At 44.4% G+C, this 18,114-nt stretch overlaps 1 protein-coding gene across 2 annotated transcripts in view; it reads left to right on the forward strand.

Moving 5' to 3' along the window:
* Positions 1-18,114, forward strand: part of Myo16 (myosin XVI) — a 485,099-nt gene that overhangs the window by 308,655 nt on the left and 158,330 nt on the right. For both annotated transcript variants that reach the window (XM_028872308.2, XM_028872305.2), the window contains exon 21: positions 8,175-8,247. In XM_028872308.2, coding sequence (XP_028728141.1) covers positions 8,175-8,247 — 73 coding nt within the window. The remainder of the gene's footprint in view (positions 1-8,174; positions 8,248-18,114) is intronic.

The following is an 18,114-nucleotide window of genomic DNA, read 5'->3' on the forward strand; positions in this document are numbered from 1 at the left end:
ATTTTTCAAAATGTAGTAAAAGGCAAAAGGAGGGGTTGGGTGAGAATGCAGTTCTCAGAAGGGACAAAAAAAAAAAGCTGTCAGAAAACAATAATAGTAAGATAGAGGTGACAATACCTGGACCGTCCGACTGAAGCCTGTGTGTTGGGAACACATGTAGATTTCACGGTTTGTGCATGGAGATGCACCTAAGGACGGGCTGTTGATTTGAGTGCATGGTGTTTAATCTGCAGCTGGCTCTTCATTCCTTAAGAATTAACAAGGAGAGGACCTGCTTTCCTCTTCTGAGCTACCACTTCATAGATTTCTGGCTCGCCTTTTTGATTTCGTGACCCATGAGTTTATGTGTTTGGCTACACTAAGTTTGAAAAACCCACACAGCACCCAGGACTCAGGTGAAGTTGAGAGGACACCATGGATCACTTTCTTCCAGATTTATCAAACCCCACTTTTCCAATGTGATTCTCCCTGTGACTGACAGAAATTTTGATTTTTTTTTTTTTAAAAAAAACATATCCTAAGTCAAAAGACAAAATGAGAATAACAAGGTAAGCCTAGATTACGGAACAGGTTTGAAGTACAGACCAACATGCCTCCCAAGGACACAGCATGACTGTATGGAAGCACAGCCAACCACTTCTACCTTCTGCTCACTGCCACAGTGCTCCAACTGCTCATCTGAGCCCTTGGGGGAATGATGGTATGAGGTCAGTGTCTCCCAGAGCGTCCAGGGACTATCGATCCACTGTGTTCATAAAGCAGATTCAGCAAGTCTAGGAAGAGGCTTCCTCTTACCCACTCTTGCTCCCGGAAGGGCTCCAGCACAGTTCTAAACTACTATCCTTAAGACAGCGAACACTGGGGTCTGTGACAGCCGCTGAGATGCTCCTGAGCAACCAGAGTCTGGCACTCGAGGGCTTGGAGATCCAAAGCATCCTGATGGTCTCAGCAAGAGGAGACATGCAAACCAGTCCATGTCCTCATGGTTGTCCATGACTTCCCTCAGCTCCCCACTCTGTGAATATGAGACCTGCTAGGAGACATGACGCGTTTTACCATCCCCATGTGAGCAGCCTGGAGGCACATGGTAAACATTTACACTGACCTCTCCCCTTTCCATTTACAAAGCAGGTTTGCAGAGCTCCCTTTGTGGCAAAGGCAGGCACAGTTCCCTGTAGCAAGCAATCTTACCACACTGGTAAGACACTGGGGAGAGGTAAAATAAGATCGATGGCCTTATGGAAGGTCCCACCCTGTGAGAAGCCAGGTGTCCTGAGACTTTGCTGAAGGACCAGTGGTGTTCAGGAGCCTTTCTTGTAGACTGAGTGGGTAGCTCTATGTAATCCTCATGAGACAATGTCGTCTTTGGAAATGGAGTCTTACACTTCAGGCCACCCAAGGCAAACTCTGAACTACCCTCCGTAACTCAGATCATGCTCATACATATCTTTGATTCTCAGTGGAACTGAGAGGGCTGCCTTTGGTAGGTGGATTTTGGATTTTTTTTAAATAAGGTCTTGCCATGTGATCAATCTTCTTGCTTCAGCATCTCAAGCGATGGGATTTCATGCATATACCACCATGTCTGGCTCTGTTAGTAGGTGAATTTTGAAAGTTGCAAATCAGGTCACTCTTGTAAATCCTGTGACCGTGTGGCTTTACCCTATGAAGGTCCAGCTCTGGGGAAGGGTAAAAGCTCCATGGAGGGTATGGCTTTCCTGCCTGGGATGCAGTGGCCCTCCACACACATGTCTTTCTATGGAAGAGAAGCATGTAGCTGAAATCTAGACTTGTCCATGCATTCTACCAGCCTTTAACTGCTAGGGGAACATCTCTTTCCCATGGTTAGTAGCAGTCCTTCTTCTTGGACGATCACAGAAATCCTCCTGCCCAGCCTTTCATGCCTGCTGTGTCCTGCCTTGGTCTGTCTCCCTGAACCACTGGCCATCAAACCAGACCATATAGTGGGTTTTGTACCTTTTAAGTTTCTCTCTACTTGGTCTTGAGAATTTGATGACTATCCTAATAGGATAAATCCACAGAGTCTATTTGATGGTCAAAGGAATTTATTTGGGGGTTAACTCACAACCGGAATAAAGGAGTTGGTCACAGAATCCTGGAGGGGTGGGGCACAGTCCAACACAGTTCTCTGGAGAGCTCTGCCTTGATCCAAATCAGCATGCAAGACCACAAGGTAGCAAAGAGAGACTGCATACATGCATCCCAGGTCTTAAGGGTCCCTGGCAGCCATGCCCAGGGACAGGTACCTACCAGCTATCTGCTGCCTCAGTAGGGCCAGTGCTTCAGGGCATGGCACAGACAACCACCCACTACACTGTCCTTCACCTCTGTGAACCAACGGCTTACTGAAAATGGACTACGGACCTCTGAAATACCTCTGAATTCACTCTCCTTTCAGCCTTGTGCTGTACTGTGATGGGAATGAATCCTCCTCGGACACAAGACCTGACAGTCACCACTGCGATGACATGATCGCAAACCCTGACTCCCATCCCCAAGCATTGCCTCCTGGTCACCTGCAAACTGACACAGACAAAGCAAAGTGGAGCATTGACAGAAACCAGCATCGCCTGGAAAGGACCACGTCATGGATCTGCCATCCTCACAGCAGCTTCTACTCCACTGTTGCTCTTTACCATGGGAAGTCCAAAGCCAAGGACGCAAGACCCACCTGTGGAAGGGGAAAGAGATAACCATACCTACCACTGCATGGCCCTCAGTCCTAAACAGCCAGCACCAGCTTTGTGAGCATGCGCACAAAGCAGGGGGAGCATGTGTCTGGTCTGCTTTCTTTGCTGTGGCTCCCCCCACCCCGGCCCAAGATTCATGTGTAATGTGCAAACTTTCACAATCATCACTCCCTCCATGACAATGTATGGCAACCACAAGACTCCCCCCGCCCCCCAGTCTGTGCCTCTGGCCCAGGACACATGAAGCCACTTTTTTTTTCCTCTGCCAGAAGTAACATCTTTGTCCTGAGTGCACCCCTAAAATTTAGCTTGTAGCTCACCACAGCAGGTGATTGCTGAAGATGTCCACAGACAAAGGAGGATAGACCAAGGCTGTACTGGTTGCTTTTCTTGTTGTTATGATCAAATACCTAACAGGAAGTAAGTTAAGGGAGGAACTCCCTTGGCTCGATTTGAGGATACTGCCCATCATGGTGAGCAAGTGTGGTCCATGCAGACAGAAGTGTGCATCTGAGATTCCTCCTCACATCTCCATGAGTGAAGAAGCAGAGACCAGGAAGTGCTGCCGTGGGCCTAGCTTTCTCTTCCCCCACACCCTTTTATCCAGTCTAGATTCTTGGTCCATAGAACTGTGTTGTCTACATTCAGGGAAGGTATTATCTACTCAGCTAATCATCTCTGGTAACTCCCTAGTAGACATCCCCAGGAGCCGAGCTGACAATGAACATCAACCATCCCAGACATACATGAACTCAAGGATGGAATGTATTAAACACTATGGTGACACTGTTCAATTTCTTGAAAATACGTTTGCACTTCTCCTTCAAAGTCTGGGCCATGCAGAAGCCTTTTCTGGAATGTGTTTGCCTGCAGTTATCTTTCTGATAACAAACGGTGTGTGGGGACTTGGAGCAGGCAACGTTGGTCATAAAATATCATACCCTCATGACATTCTGGACTTGCCTTTGCCAAGATAAACAGGTGTCTAAGAGCCTATCACTTAACGTTTATTTACCTGGCAAACTCTGTCCTCTGCATAGTTGAGATCCACATGGACACACATCTCCTTTCTAGTCTGCTGAAGCCCAGCCTACCTTTGTGCCTTGTTATCCCCACGGTTCTATGGACTTTGCACCCATCCCTGACCCTGTGGCCTCCAACTGCTTGAACTTCAGGGTGACCTGGCTCCTTCCTCTTCTTTTACTTGGATGGCTTTTCCCACTCAACATTCAGATTTGAGATGCTCATTCAACACTGAACGCAACCGTCATTGGTTACTAATTCTTATTTTGCTTCCACCCGAGATTCCTCTGTAAAACCTGCAGCAACAGAGCGGTGCAGGTGACTGTTGCATTATTTGATTGACCACTTCCAGTCTTCTCGGATGAACAAAGAAGTCCCGCGATGCACGTATATGCCTTCGACGGGGCATATGGACTGCTCTCTTGGACACATGCCCAGGAGTGGAATTTCTGGGTCATTCTACAATCAGTTCTTTAGTTCAGTAAAGGGAGCCAAATCACATTCCAAACTTCGAATTTAGGCTGTCTCCAGGCACGTATGAAGGATCTAGCTGCTTCCTCCCTACAACTCTGAGTTTTGCACCTGGCTGTTTTCATTTACAGGAACTATTCATCTGTGTTTCTGAGTTTTATAACCATCATTTTAATGACTAGGGAGCAATTGGTGGAGTAGTGATGTTTTATTTACTCAGCCTCCTGGCATGCTGAAATGGGAGTTGTTTTAGATTTAGAATGCAAGCATTGATATCATTTAAATATTGTTTATGGTTTTTTAAAAATAATTAAACCATGTAGCAGGCTGACGTGACTCCCCGTTTCTGAAGATGTTCTTGGTAACGAGTCTACGTACACGTACGCCATGGGCTGTAAATGCAGGCTCTGGCGAGGGGACATGTGTTCATTAACGGCACTGAACTGAGCTGCAGATCTCACAGATAAGAAGGGAATAAATGGCTTTTATCACATGCACTTCTATGACAATCGTATGGCTGGTGAAGGTACAGCCGTGGGTGTCACAGCACAGTCAGTCCCTTCAGGGACACCCCAACTCTAACCTCCGTGTGAATCCAGGAGCCCCCGAGGGCAGTGAGGCGGACAATGATGTTCAAGTCTGGAATGCACCAGGAGTAATTCTTGCTCATCCTCATGCCCTATTGGTCTGCTATCTGCCAAAGAAGCTGATTCACCTATAACAGCTGAGGGGTTTCTGCTGAGGTTTTCTGCCAGTAGCTTGTCTGGAAGAATGTCCCACAGGCAGGCCTTGCAGAAGGCCTCCTTGCCATGTGTTGAATTTGGGGTTAATCCCACCCCGTCATGGTTCCTGACTAAGACTTTCCTTGACTTACCATCTTTTCAAAATGTTTTATTTTACAACTAACTATGCTTGGAGTCCCTTTCCTGAGCCTACTTATGGCTCAGGGGACTCTCCAGGGGACCTTTAAGGGGTTGAGCGTGACAGCCAAGTGACACCTCAGCTCAGATTGTGTGGTCGAGTCCGAAGACGTTACTCTAGATCCAAACCTTCTACCTATGCATATTCATGTGGTCAAACACCAATTAGTGGCACAGCAGTTAGTATTTGTGTGGTATAAAAGATGTTCCATTTACTCATAAGCTAATGTGCGTTATTAGCCACCAGGAAAGCTCCAAGTAGGACCCTCAGAGAATTAATGTAAAATGGCCCATGTCCTAGCTGTGTTCATTTCACCTGAAAGACTGGGTGTTGGTGGGTCTGGGGCTGTCTATGTTTCTCTCTTCTGGAGCCTAGAGACAGAGAGGCACACCTGTGTGTTGGTGCCATTCTTTCCAGGGGACGGCAGCTGTGTTGGCCACTGTGTAGCACAGCCCCCTCCCCTGGCTGCACGTTCCTGGAATGGAGGTCATAGACACAACGCCATTCAGTCGTAAGGAACCCAAACCAGCTTGTCACGGAGCATGCCTTCCCCTGCAGTCCTTGCAGACAGATCTCCGCACCATGCTCTAAACTTACATTTAATTTTCCTTGTAACTCCAGATTTTGTTTTTTTTTTAAATCATCTTTTACATTTGTGGCTACACGTTTGGAACAATCAAATATTAAAAAAAAAAACATGAAAGAGGTTTGTTCTATAAGCTCATGAATGCCTCCCTCAGGTGACACTTTTGGTTCTAACCCAGGTCAGAATCCCTAGTGGATGTTTCTGCCCTCTGTACGTGGTGACTAAGCCCCTCTGCCTGCCTGTCAACGTTACATTGCTACCCTGGGCAAAGGGGAGGCTTGGGGAGTGGGAGGCAGGCCTGGGGTCCCTGGCACCTACTGGCACTTTCTTTAAGTTCTACCAAAATTGTGTCCTGATGTTAAGGGCCTAACTGCCAGCGTCAGTGGGAACCAGTCAGGACCAGCAGATGAGCAAGCTGGAGAGAGCTCAGAGTAGACAGAGGGAGTGCCCACTCTCGAGACTGGCACACAGGAGAGTCCTCTGCGGAGGTGATGGGCACACACGAGAAAGCATTCACTCTTGAGATGAGCATGCACATGAGAGAGGTGTCCATTCCCAAGATGGACATAGAGGAGATGGTGTCTACCCTGGAGATGGCCACTTGGCTTTCAGGAGAGACGTTCAACTGTACCCTGGCTGTGGTCCCTGCCTACTCCCTGTCAGTGTCAGAGACAACACAGTGCCATCTCAGTGTTGGCACTGGGGCTCCCGGCCTCGTGGAACTTGTTCACGTCACTTTCCTTCCCAACTGTAACTACTTTGGAAGTAAAATGAACATGTGTTTAGTGAAAATTTTATTATAGTAGTGCAGGATGTTGAGAAAATTATAAAATGCCCTCAGGCTGACCACTCTGAAATTTCTCTTCTTGTGTGTTTCATGTTTTTTTTTCCTGTACCATGAGTTTATTTTGTTAACGCATGCATACACATGTGTGTATGTGTGAGTGTGCAGGCGTGCGTGCGTGCGTGTGCGTGTGCGTGTGCGTGTGTGGGTGTGGGTGGGTGTGGGTGTGTGTGTGTGTACAAGACGTCCATATTGAGTACTGAGGTCAGAGGACAGCCTTGGGTGCCAGGTTTCCCCTTCTGCCTTGCTTGAGACAGGGTTTCTCCCTCAGGGCCGCACGTACCAGGCTAGCGACTTCCAGGCTCCCGGGGAGTTGCCTGCCTCCCCCTGCATCTCCCTGTAGGAGCACTGGGGCTGCTGACGCAAGCCACCACATCCAGCTGTCTGCACGGGTTCCGGGGCTGCAAACTCAGGTCCTCCTGCTTGCACGGCAAGGGCTTGATCCACTGTGCCACCCTTGTGCGTTTTTAAAAACAGGTTGACGTTACACGATTTGCAAGTCTTCTAGAGGATGCATTGGTTTCTGGCTTTTCTCTTGACTTACTGTTGTTGCTGAACGTTTCTTATGTTTTTATATGATTTTTTTAAAACACCAATAAAATCTTTGCTGGTTATCGAAATCACCAAGCAAAGGAATCCTGTTTCCCTTTTCGGGGCTTGCTCCATTTCCTCCTGGCTGTTTTGTGTCTCAGCTTGGGCAATGCTCTGTGTAGAGTGTGTGTGTATTTCACTCCCTATAAATGGGACCATTTTTGTTATGTCAATGTACTATGCATGTATGAGATTTAGTTCCGTGTCTTGGTTGTGGGACATTAGTCATTTCTTTTGATGTGATTGTAGTTAAACCAATGGAAAACTTTGTTCATAAGTCTCCAGTGAGGTTTTAGCCATATTCTTAGAAGGAGCGCCTCAATATGGGAATACCAGTGCAAATGATTCAAACATTTTTCAAGCTTTGTACGATCTCCCTGAATAATTTCTGAGGAAATCTCTGTCAATTTAAATTTCTGAAATGTGTATGTCACATATCTTCTCCTCCGTGCCTGGAGTCGGGATGCTCAGAGCGACCCTCACTGTTCTTCCTCACCTGCCACGCGGACGCAACATGGGGACCACATCTAAGACTGTTGGAAATTCCCAGAAAGTTCCCCTTTCCTTGTAAATAGTCCCTGGGGAAGATCACAGTTTGGGGTGTCTAAGTCTGACCCGCCAGACTTCACTCATCTCCTAAGGTAGTGCTTAGATGGTATGAAACAATTCTTGACTCTGCGAGATAAGAGTGCAGATGGGGAGGGGAGGAGCCATGGAGCACGGAGATTTGTGTCCTGAGGGTCAGCAGGCCTGGTCTGGTGGGAAGGACACAGACACAACGTTAGAGGAACAAGCCTGAAGTCGCCTATCTGTAGTTCTGTTTTTATCCTAGTAACGAGGTGTATTTATGAATGCATAGTTGGAGAAGCAACCCCAAGGAGTGCGGAGGTGCTGCCAACCTTCAGAGTTTTCCGGCACGATCTGCTGATTCTTCATCTCACTCAGCAGTGCCATGCTGTGTATTTGCGGTCCTCTCAAAGAGTAGAATATTGAGAATGCCCACTGACTCTGCTGTGTTCCCTTTCAGCCCACAGACACTGGACATTGGAATACTGGACATTTTTGGTTTTGAGGAATTTCAAAAGAATGAGTTTGAGCAAGTAAGTAGGTTTTCTTTTCAAATCTTTTCAAATCTTGTGAATGTGAATGTTAATTGAGTTTACAACTTGTGCTTCCCTTTAAGATATTCAAATATGGGCTTAAAGAAGGATGCCCTCTCTTTAACTGAAGTTACCATTTCTGGTGGCTTGATGCTCCATCATCTCTCCATGGTTCGTGTGCTCAGAGTCATGAAGTTTGATGCTCTTGTGAAGGTCCCTAGCTGTGTGTGGGCACATGAATGTTGTGCTGGATCAGAAGATGGAGAGCAGATGCATCTGAAATCAGGAAGCAGCCCCTGGAAAGCTTAGCCTGCATCAGAATGTAGGGTCCCTGCTGTGCCTCCTGCTGCAGTCTGTGGGCTCATCTCTTGTGACATTCACACATAGAATTATTGGAGAGCCACAGTCATGTTGGAGAATTAGTTGTGTTTTATTCACCTCCTATTGAGGATTTTTGTTTGTTTGTTTTTTTTTTTTTTTTTTTTTTGAGACAGGATTTCTCTGTGTAGTAGTCCTGGCTGTCCTGTAACTGGCTCTGTAGACCAGGTTGGCCTTGAACTCACAGAGATCCACCTGCCTCTGCCTTCCCAAGTGCTGGGATTAGAGGCATGCACTACCACCACCCAACTAGGATGCTTTTAAGAAAGATCTGATTTGTATACACATCTTAATAGTATTGCAGGGATAGTACTTAAATTAAATTAAAAATAGTTCAAACTTAAATATCAAAGAAAAGCAGAGCTATTAATGACCTGCATGGGGGTCATATAAGAACACAGCACTTGAAGAAAATTGAATTTGTTACTGCTTGTCTGTGGAGCTTCATGTAATTTGTGATTGATATATTTACCTTTATTTTCTTAGATATACAATGTGGTTATCAGTAATATTGGACAAGGATTTAGATAGAATCCATGTAAAACTCATATCTGTGACTTTTAGTAGCAGAAATATCTAGGCCAAGGTGGATTGTTTATTGTCATCCTGGATTCCCTATTTAATGTGAACAGCCAACATGCAACGTGAGAAATGGGATACTGACAATAAGGGCCAGAATGGTGTAGGATATCCCACTGTATAATTTTCTGTCTTGTAGGAACACTGAAAACAGCGTGGATTTAACCAGTTTTAGTTGAAAACAGCTCTACATCTCTTCCAGTCCAGGGTTAGGAAAGAGAGCACTGGCTAGAAGTAAGACCACACAGGCCACAGGTTTCTTCTGTCATACTTGTTCATACCTAAATATATGTGTTATGTAGCAGGAGTTATAAAGATGTGGGAGGGGTATGATCAGGAGAGCTTGTACACTGTACAGGTCTGCAGCTGCTCTGTTGAGCATCTCTTCTTGATCCCTGAGTATTGTCTGCTCTAGTTTGGAGACCTCACATACTCATTTTAGAAAATACAAACACACACATATATATATACACACACCTCCATGTACACAATGACATCCACTGTTTACCTGTGTCCCACTAAATGACATATAGAAATCATGGTAGGAGGCTATACCAGGAAGTCCCATTCTGTGGAGACTGGCCTCCTATAGAGCTGTTCCACACCCAGACTCAGCTCACATGTTCAGTCTGTGCTCATAAATAACATACACAGTATTCATGTAGCCTCTTTATTAAAATATAGGCATTGTACCACCATTACACAGATCCTTTATTCTTTCTTTCTGCTGAATGTTTTAATGATGTATTTCAGAATATACTCACAGCTTGTGATTTCTGGGTATCAGGAAGGGACATTTTTCCCTTAAGATCTAACACATGAATTGATCTTTTGTTCAAATGCTAGTTTTAAGCATTGATGGGTAAAATGTCAAGATCAAGATCAATTCTTAGACTTTGATTATGCAAGAATAATTTTTTTAATATCCCATTTTCTTAGCAGGTCTGCCTTGCTGCTGTACATAATGGTTACTAGGAATCTTCTGGAAAGATAAGATTGTTTTTTAGTCTAAATGCAAACAGCACCTTTACCTGGAAGCAATAAATTCCAAAATTTGCATATGAACTTTTTTTTTTAAGGCCACTGGTTTGATTCTCTGTGGATTCCTTTGTTGCTAGAAGAACTTCCTCATTTTCCATTCCTCTGTGCACTTAAGCTGGCATGCTTAAGGAAACATTGCTGTATTTATGAGCACACCTAAGGGAAAGCATTGCCTTTATAAGCATTTATTCTATCCTGTTTCGAGTTTATTGACTGATAGATCAGCTATTGACTAGAGTGCCAACTCCAGAAGGGTTGAAATTGTGTCTGGTACATTATTTTGCACACAACTGAATTTTATCAAATATGTTTGTGATTGAAATTTGTAGAAGGAAAGACTGGTAAGGAAGAAATCCTCACTGTGGGTTTGCTGGTGGTTCTTGCTCTGCGGCGAACAATGATGGGTAGTTCAAAGACACCCTAGGGGAGCTAGCAGGAAGTGCTCCAAAACCCCAGCATCCCTACCTTGTGTCCTCTGTCACTTTGCCAGGTCAGCCTGATGTTATTGTACTCTTCACCATCTTTGTGATGCTGTCACAAATTGTCCTACACTGGATAAACAGTACAGTCATTGCCTATAGTTCTGGAGTCCAGAAACCCAAGAGCAAGATGCCGTTGTTTCTAGGTTCTGAGTCTGCTGAGAACCTCCTCTCATTTGGAGATTCCTTTTGTGTCTTTACATTGTGGGATGCAAAACCCTCCTCTGTAAAAGAAGTAATGCTGTTCACAAAGATAGTAGTCCTTTCTATGGACCTCACTACCTTCCAGCACCATAACCAATGGGATGAGATTTCAACACAGGCAGGTGGTGGTCTTGGAGGCAACTTTCTAATGAGTTACAACTTCTTGAATTATAATAATAGTCTTAGTTAGAGTTTCTGTTTCTGTGAAGAGACACATGACCACGGAACCTCTTAAAAAGGAAAACACTTAATTGGGCTGGCTTACAGTTACAGAGGCTTAGTCTGCTGTCATCATGGTGGGACATGGCAGCATGCAGGCGGACATGGTGCTGGAGATGGAGCTGAGAGTGCTACATCTCGATCTGCAAACAACAGGAAGTGAACTGAGACACGGGGCATAGGTTGAGCATGTGTAAGACCTCAAAGCCCATTCCCACAGTGACACACTTCTTGCAACAAGGCCACACCCACTCCAACAAGGCCACACCCACTCCAACAAGGCCAAACCTACTCCAACAAGGCCACACCTACTCCAACAAGGCCACACCTACTCCAACAAGGCCACACCCACTCCAACAAGGCCACACCTACTCCAACAAGGCCACACCCACTCCAACAAGGCCACAACCTCCCAATAGTGCCACTCCCAATGAGCTTATAGAGGCCAATTACATTCAAACTACCACAATAGTGAACATAGTTTTCAGATTATATAACTCTTCCGTGGTGTTCGGTTCTTCAGTGGAGAGAAATATACTACAGTAGTCTGTCACCTGATGGATGGATGGATGGAAGAAAGAAGACAGGAGAGTGATGGGAGCAGAAGGTAGGGGGAACAAAACCTACATAGTGGGTGTTCATGAGCCAGCCAGAAATTAAAAAATCCAAAGCAGAATACAATAAGATAAACCATGAGGTTGTCCTCTGCACAATCCAGCAGGAGAACGTGCATGATGACTAACATTTTCATATAAGATGCAGGGGAAGTGGTGACAGGAAATGGTATAAATTAAACCCAATCTAAACACATACAAATCAGTTGGTATGTGAAAAGCGTTGGCCCTGGTTTGTTCGGTTAAGTGTAAGAGACTGTGAGCAGGTTAAGGAGTGTGAACTCTAGATACCAAATGAAAGTTAAGATGCTACCCAGAGTGGGGTTCAGAGAATGCCCAAGAAGTTAAAGGCACAAACTATTCCTGATTCTCAAGCATGGCCAGGGAATGGGCGGCTCCTGGAGCCAGAGTTGGAGGCCTCAGCTAGAGGGCTCTTATTTGAGTCTCCCTCAGTCAAGAACCCAGGGAAATGCCTGTTCTCAGCTGGACCTCAGCCTGCCTGCACTGGCTCTCTCCAGGCGGGCCTCTGTGGAGGTTGCTCTCAGTGGGCCAGTTTACTTTTTCGCGGTCATTCAGCCAGTTCCTGTAGCAGGAATCTTAAAAGTTCTTATTAATAAAATCAAACCCGAGGCGAGTTATTGGGGTCCATGCTGGTAGATCAGAGAGACAGAACAAGCCAAGCTAACCTCACCTGGTCAACTTCTCAGCTGGTCTTGTTTCCTCAGACTGGAAGCTTCTGTGTCCTTATCCCAATGGCTCTCAGCTGAACTGCTGCTGGAAAGCCTGAAGCTTAACCAGCCACATGCTTAACCAGCCAAATGCTTCTAGTTTCTGGTCCTCACGCCTTATGTATCTTTCTGCTTTCTACCATCACTCTCTGGGATTAAAGGTGTGAATCACCATGCCTGGCTGTTTCCAATGTGGCCTTGAACTCACAGAGATCAGATGGATTTCTGTCTCTGGAATGTGAGGATTAAAGGCGTGTGCTATCACTGCCTAACTAGTGGCTTGCTTTTCTGTTCTCTGACCCCAGATAAGTTTATTAAGGTACACAATATTTTGGGGAACACAATACCACCACATTTCCTCTCTTTTTGTCTAAAATTAAAGAAAGCTTATAACTAATACAAGAAAAACTATCCAAAGTATATACAATATATACAGCCAAAAATTACATTAATGATGTCTAGTCCATTAACATTTGACAGATTCAGATAAAAACTCCATTATATATATTAACAATGTCCAGTCCAGTAACATCTGATAAACTCAGACCAAAAAATTTTCATTACTTATCTTATTTAAAACAAGTAGTTCCTTTTTAAAAGTAGATTCCATAAGTTCCCTCTGCAGCTTCCCAAAGGAGCAAGCTTTGGGCAGTGTAGGCTGGTCAGTGCTCCAGCTCCACAAGGCTGATTTTTCAGTAGGCCGAGGCCATCCCTGCAATGGAGAAGGGCTGCGTCTAGTGGTCCCGCTGAGGGGAAGGTGCAAACGGCCTGATGCTGCTGCTGCTGTTGTAGCTGTAGGTGGGCAGGGTCCATGTCATTTTTAGACATAGCACATTCAGTACAGACCTGTGAGCTGAGTACCTGGTGGGCAGTCTCATAGCAATCTCAACACATTTCCCATGAGAATTCCAAAACCATAATTACGTAACACGATGAGCTCTGTCTTACATGTTTTCTGCTTGACGGTTATATAGAAAAAGAAAAAAAAAGAAAAAAACCAAATAGTTATATGACCACATGACATTTTTAATATATATGCCTCATAATATCAGAGTCTATGTATAAGAATGTGGAGTCTATGTATAAGAGTATGGAGGCCTCTTCAGAAGCTGATATGTGTGTGTGTGTGTGTGTGCATGTATATGCATATATGTATGCATATTATAATATAGACATTGTGAGCATATAAACTGTGCATTTAATGACTCTGCTTCTCAAATGTGTTCTGTACATTCATTTGCATCATTTGGGATTGAAGCAAAGCACAGATAGTTTATGTCACTCTCGGTAGTTCCCATAGAACCAGGCTCAGAATCCAGCCTGGTGTCATGTTGTTAGTAAAGGCAGTCCAACCAGCAGTCTATCAGAAGATATATCTAAGCTTTTACTATAAGCAACTACTTCTTCTTAATGATTGGCATTTTTTTTTATCTCTTTAAAGATAGTATAGTAGCTATTGCGAGAAGTGCAAAGGTAATACTCCTTTAATAAGTTTTATGCACTATTAGTTACTTTTTCCACAGCTGAATTTTATACCAATTCCATTTAATATCAGTCAATTAGTTAAAAACCAAAGAGGCCAGAATGCCTGTCCACCCTAGCACCAGGTCAAATAAGAAAAAATACCTCAACACAAAAATGAAGAATTCATATGAATCTATGTGCATATTAGAAACATATTCAATGTTAATCTCGTGGTCTCTCCACTTTAGCTTGACTGATTTGGAATCACCTAAGGGGGGACACAGCTCTGGGGACATTACCAGAAAGGTTTACCCTAAGAGGGAAGTCCTACCATGCATGTGGATCAGCTCCACCCCATGGCTGAAGTCCTGAACTGAGTAGAAGGAGGAAGCAGGAAGCCGGATAAAGGGCAGGATTCACCTCTCTCCTCTTTCTGGCAGTGGCCACCACATCTCCCCGCTGTGCTGACCTGCACCCTCCCACCGTGAGGCAACATCCAGGCTTCTTCCCTCAGGGTTCCCTTGTCATGGCAACAAGAGAAAGAACTAAGACAATGAATAATACTTCATTATTGCATATTTATCTTTAATAACCAATATCACTGTATTGAATATTCATTAATATTACATAATAACTCTAGATAAGAGCAAATGTTCTCCAGATTAAAACAGTGGCTATCTGAAAAACAACCCTGAAGTCGTAATGGTACAAACTAGGGAAGTGCTTAGGGGTGGTGTTTGCCCACGATGAAGATGATTAGGTTTCGTTAGGTTTCTCCTCTGAGCGAGACTGTTTTCCTCTTTGATCTCTGTCTTCAGAATGCTAATGGACAGCCCAAAGACCTCATGGGACCAAACTGGCACTCAGACATAGATCCACAGGACCTCGAATGCAGTGCCCTGTCAGTCTGCAATTCATATCTCTAAGCCTCTACCTCTAGAAAATGCCCGTGATGTAGAAAAGAATGATAGATTTGGCAGAAATTGTACGTCAATCATTTTTAGGCCTCTACTTGTAACTGTGCATGAAGAAAGTGTGTTAATTAAGCCAGAAGTTTATTGCCAAAACAGAACAAAAATATACATTCATTGTTTTCTTTGAAAAGTGGTAAACAATAAGAAACAATGACAAGCTTTGAATTAAGGACATTTTGGCCAAAGGCTCTGTTTCTAATTCTTGAGCCTAGTTTCTGCTTGAGCTGAGGTGTGATGTATGAGGTGTCCTTCAAAATATCTAAAATCATTTTCCTTTGAACTGATGCTCTTCTACCCTGAGCTAGCTATTATTTTGTAGAATACTGAATCCAATGTGATGGAATGCTTTGTTGTTGGCTGGTTGTTTCCTGAGGACCAAGCTGTCATATGCAACACTATGATTTGACTGACAGTTCTGTGCTTGTAGTAACAGAATTCTTGTTACTGGATAATTTAGAAGAGTGGAGATTTATTGTACCATGGTGTTTCTGATATACCACCTGTCAAGGTACTCATTATATATGGCAATGTTGTGTCCATTCCTAAGATATCTTCTGGACACTGTGCCCCCCACTGCCCCCATACCGTGGTAGGAGGCTTGCTCCTCACAGAACAGATGAGCAGGAAGGTGAGGGAAGAAGCAGGGCTTAGCAGGCCCTCCATAAAGAACATCCTCCTCCTATGAAGATAGGGACCAAGCCCACATAACCCAGACATGTCCTCAAAACTCAATATTTTTATACCTCCTCATTGAGAGTAAAGTTGTTAACATAGAGACTGCAGGGACCAGGACCTGCTGGCATTAGCTCCAAATTGAAAACAGAACCAACAAAAGGAAGTCAATCTGCTGATGGAGGGTCTCCCACAGGAGTCTGATGCTACTACAGTAATGAGTACAATGCTGTTTCAATAGGACCAGGCTGCTGGCAGAGGTGAGATGCTCTGTCTGGGGGATAGAGGAAGGTAGGAGACAGGAAACGTACCTTTTCTAAGCCAGAATGGTGGGGTAGGAAGCCTTGAGCAAGGACACAAGATCCAAGACGGTTAAAAGGGAAACTGGGAGGAGATATGCTGCCCTCACCAGCTTCCCTCAGCTTCTACTTTATAGACAAGGTATTGATCTCAGGCAGAGCTGACTCCCTGGGGAAACACATCCAGACACGTAGACAACAGGAAGTGTTCAGAAGAGGCAAATTGGAGACCCACCATCTACCTGACTTTGTAAAGGCCTTGGGAAGTCCTACACAGGAGCCTGTGAATTTAGCTTACTTCGGCATTTCTCCAGTAGGCATCAGCCTGTTCAATGCTTTCTTAGAAAATAGCTGTCCACATCTCAGATAGTTAAATATTCTGGACATTTTTGAGAAATGTCCACTATCTGAAATTTCAGCACATTTTCTCTCTCTCTCTCTCTCTCTCTCTCTCTCTCTCTCTCTCTCTCTCTCTCTCTCCCTCCCTCCCTCCCTCCCTCCCTCCCTCCTCTCTCTCTCTCTCTCTCTCTCTCTCTCTCTCTCTCTCTCTCTCACACACACACACACATGCACACACTAATACACAGCACACTTTGCATATATTTCTAGATTAAATGCTGAGCAAAATGAGCTGCGTTCCCTTTTCATTATCTGGCTTGGTGTGTTCTACAGCCATCTGGAAAGCTTTTAAACACATCAGTGCCCAGGCCCCACTCCAATTTAATGGGTTCGGGGTCAGACGCAGACTTCAGCCTCTTCCACAAAGCTCCAGTTAATTCCAGTGAGCAGCAAGGATGACTGTCCCTATTGTCGGACACCCAGGGCTCTGCCTTCTACTGGAGTCAGCTTTAATTAATCCTCCCCTTTAATTTTGTGATGTACGTGTCATGCACTGTCTAGTTTTGCTCCGGATAGATTTCACAGAGCAGTAAAAATGAAAGGAGAACAGTTGGTGAAAATTTACTCAAGAAATTAAGTTTGTCGTTAATACAAATGATGGACCATCTGGATAAGCAGCGAGGTTCTGTTGCTGAACAGAGATTTCAAGGAATGCGTCATTTTTATTGTTAAACCTGTGAGTTCACTGAACGTATGAAGCATGTGGTTTAATAAGAGCAGTATCCATACTAATTGAATGGCTATGCAATATTATCCTTACCTTTCACCCACTTTCCAGTCTGCTCTGAGAAATACCTGGAAATCTAATACCTCTCTTACATCTCCGATGGGTAGATCTGAAAAGGAGAAATAACATTTGTTTTTGCATTGAAGTTGATGATCCTTTAGATTACTGATGATTGATGCAAGTTCAAATTTCCAGAAACTTCTAGAACCATGACTAATGTGCTTATTAAGTTTTCCTCTGATGGTGTTGTGTGCTCGCGCGTGCGCGCGCGCGCGCACACACACACACACACACACACACACACACATGCACACACATTTCTCATACAGTAAAAATGAAGGCAGAATCCTTGAGTTTTGGCAGTTTGGGTTCCTCTTTTTGTTAGTGAAGTATACCTTTTATGTTTCAAGTAGGTACCAGGCATGAGGTAGAAGGGCTGTTAGTTGCCTTACTGATATTCATAGATAGTTTTCAAGTTCATTCCCCAAAAAGGCTTCTCTATTTAACTGAGTACCCCGAGCTACACCAGGTACAGTCCAAAGTCATCACTTCTAGGATTTGGTAGCTCAGTGCAGTTAAAGATAAACGACTGACGCAGATGTATAACTGAAAATTCAAGCCAAGAGACTGGCATGAGTGTGAGATGGAGGCGAAAGCTAAGATTATGTTTAGAATAAAATTAATACAAACAAAATACATAGGCTTCGTTCAGAAAGCAAAACTTGGAGGGTCTCCCGTTTTTTTCAGAAAGACCTCTCTAGATTCCTATTCCCCAGGGTCCCCAAGTCTTCCCAGGTCTAATGTCACTCTACCCCCTGTAGTAGCTAATCCCCTCTGGATACCCACCCCTCCTGTGGGAGCTGGTGTCTGGTTTCTTTCTAGAGAATCAGGAGCAACTTTTGTTTCTCAACTGCCAGTCAGTGCCGTGAGCCTCTTCCCAGTGACCAGCACCAGGAGGGGATCATGTAGACAAATTTTTTATTGTTAATATGATACATGGAGAGTTTTATATAGAAAGATATCAAACACAGTATTAATAAATGCAATTACATCAAAGTAGATATAAATATGTATGTTCATGAAAATATAC

Source organism: Peromyscus leucopus, chromosome 17, assembly GCF_004664715.2.
Source record: "Peromyscus leucopus breed LL Stock chromosome 17, UCI_PerLeu_2.1, whole genome shotgun sequence".
Taxonomy (NCBI): domain Eukaryota; kingdom Metazoa; phylum Chordata; class Mammalia; order Rodentia; family Cricetidae; genus Peromyscus; species Peromyscus leucopus.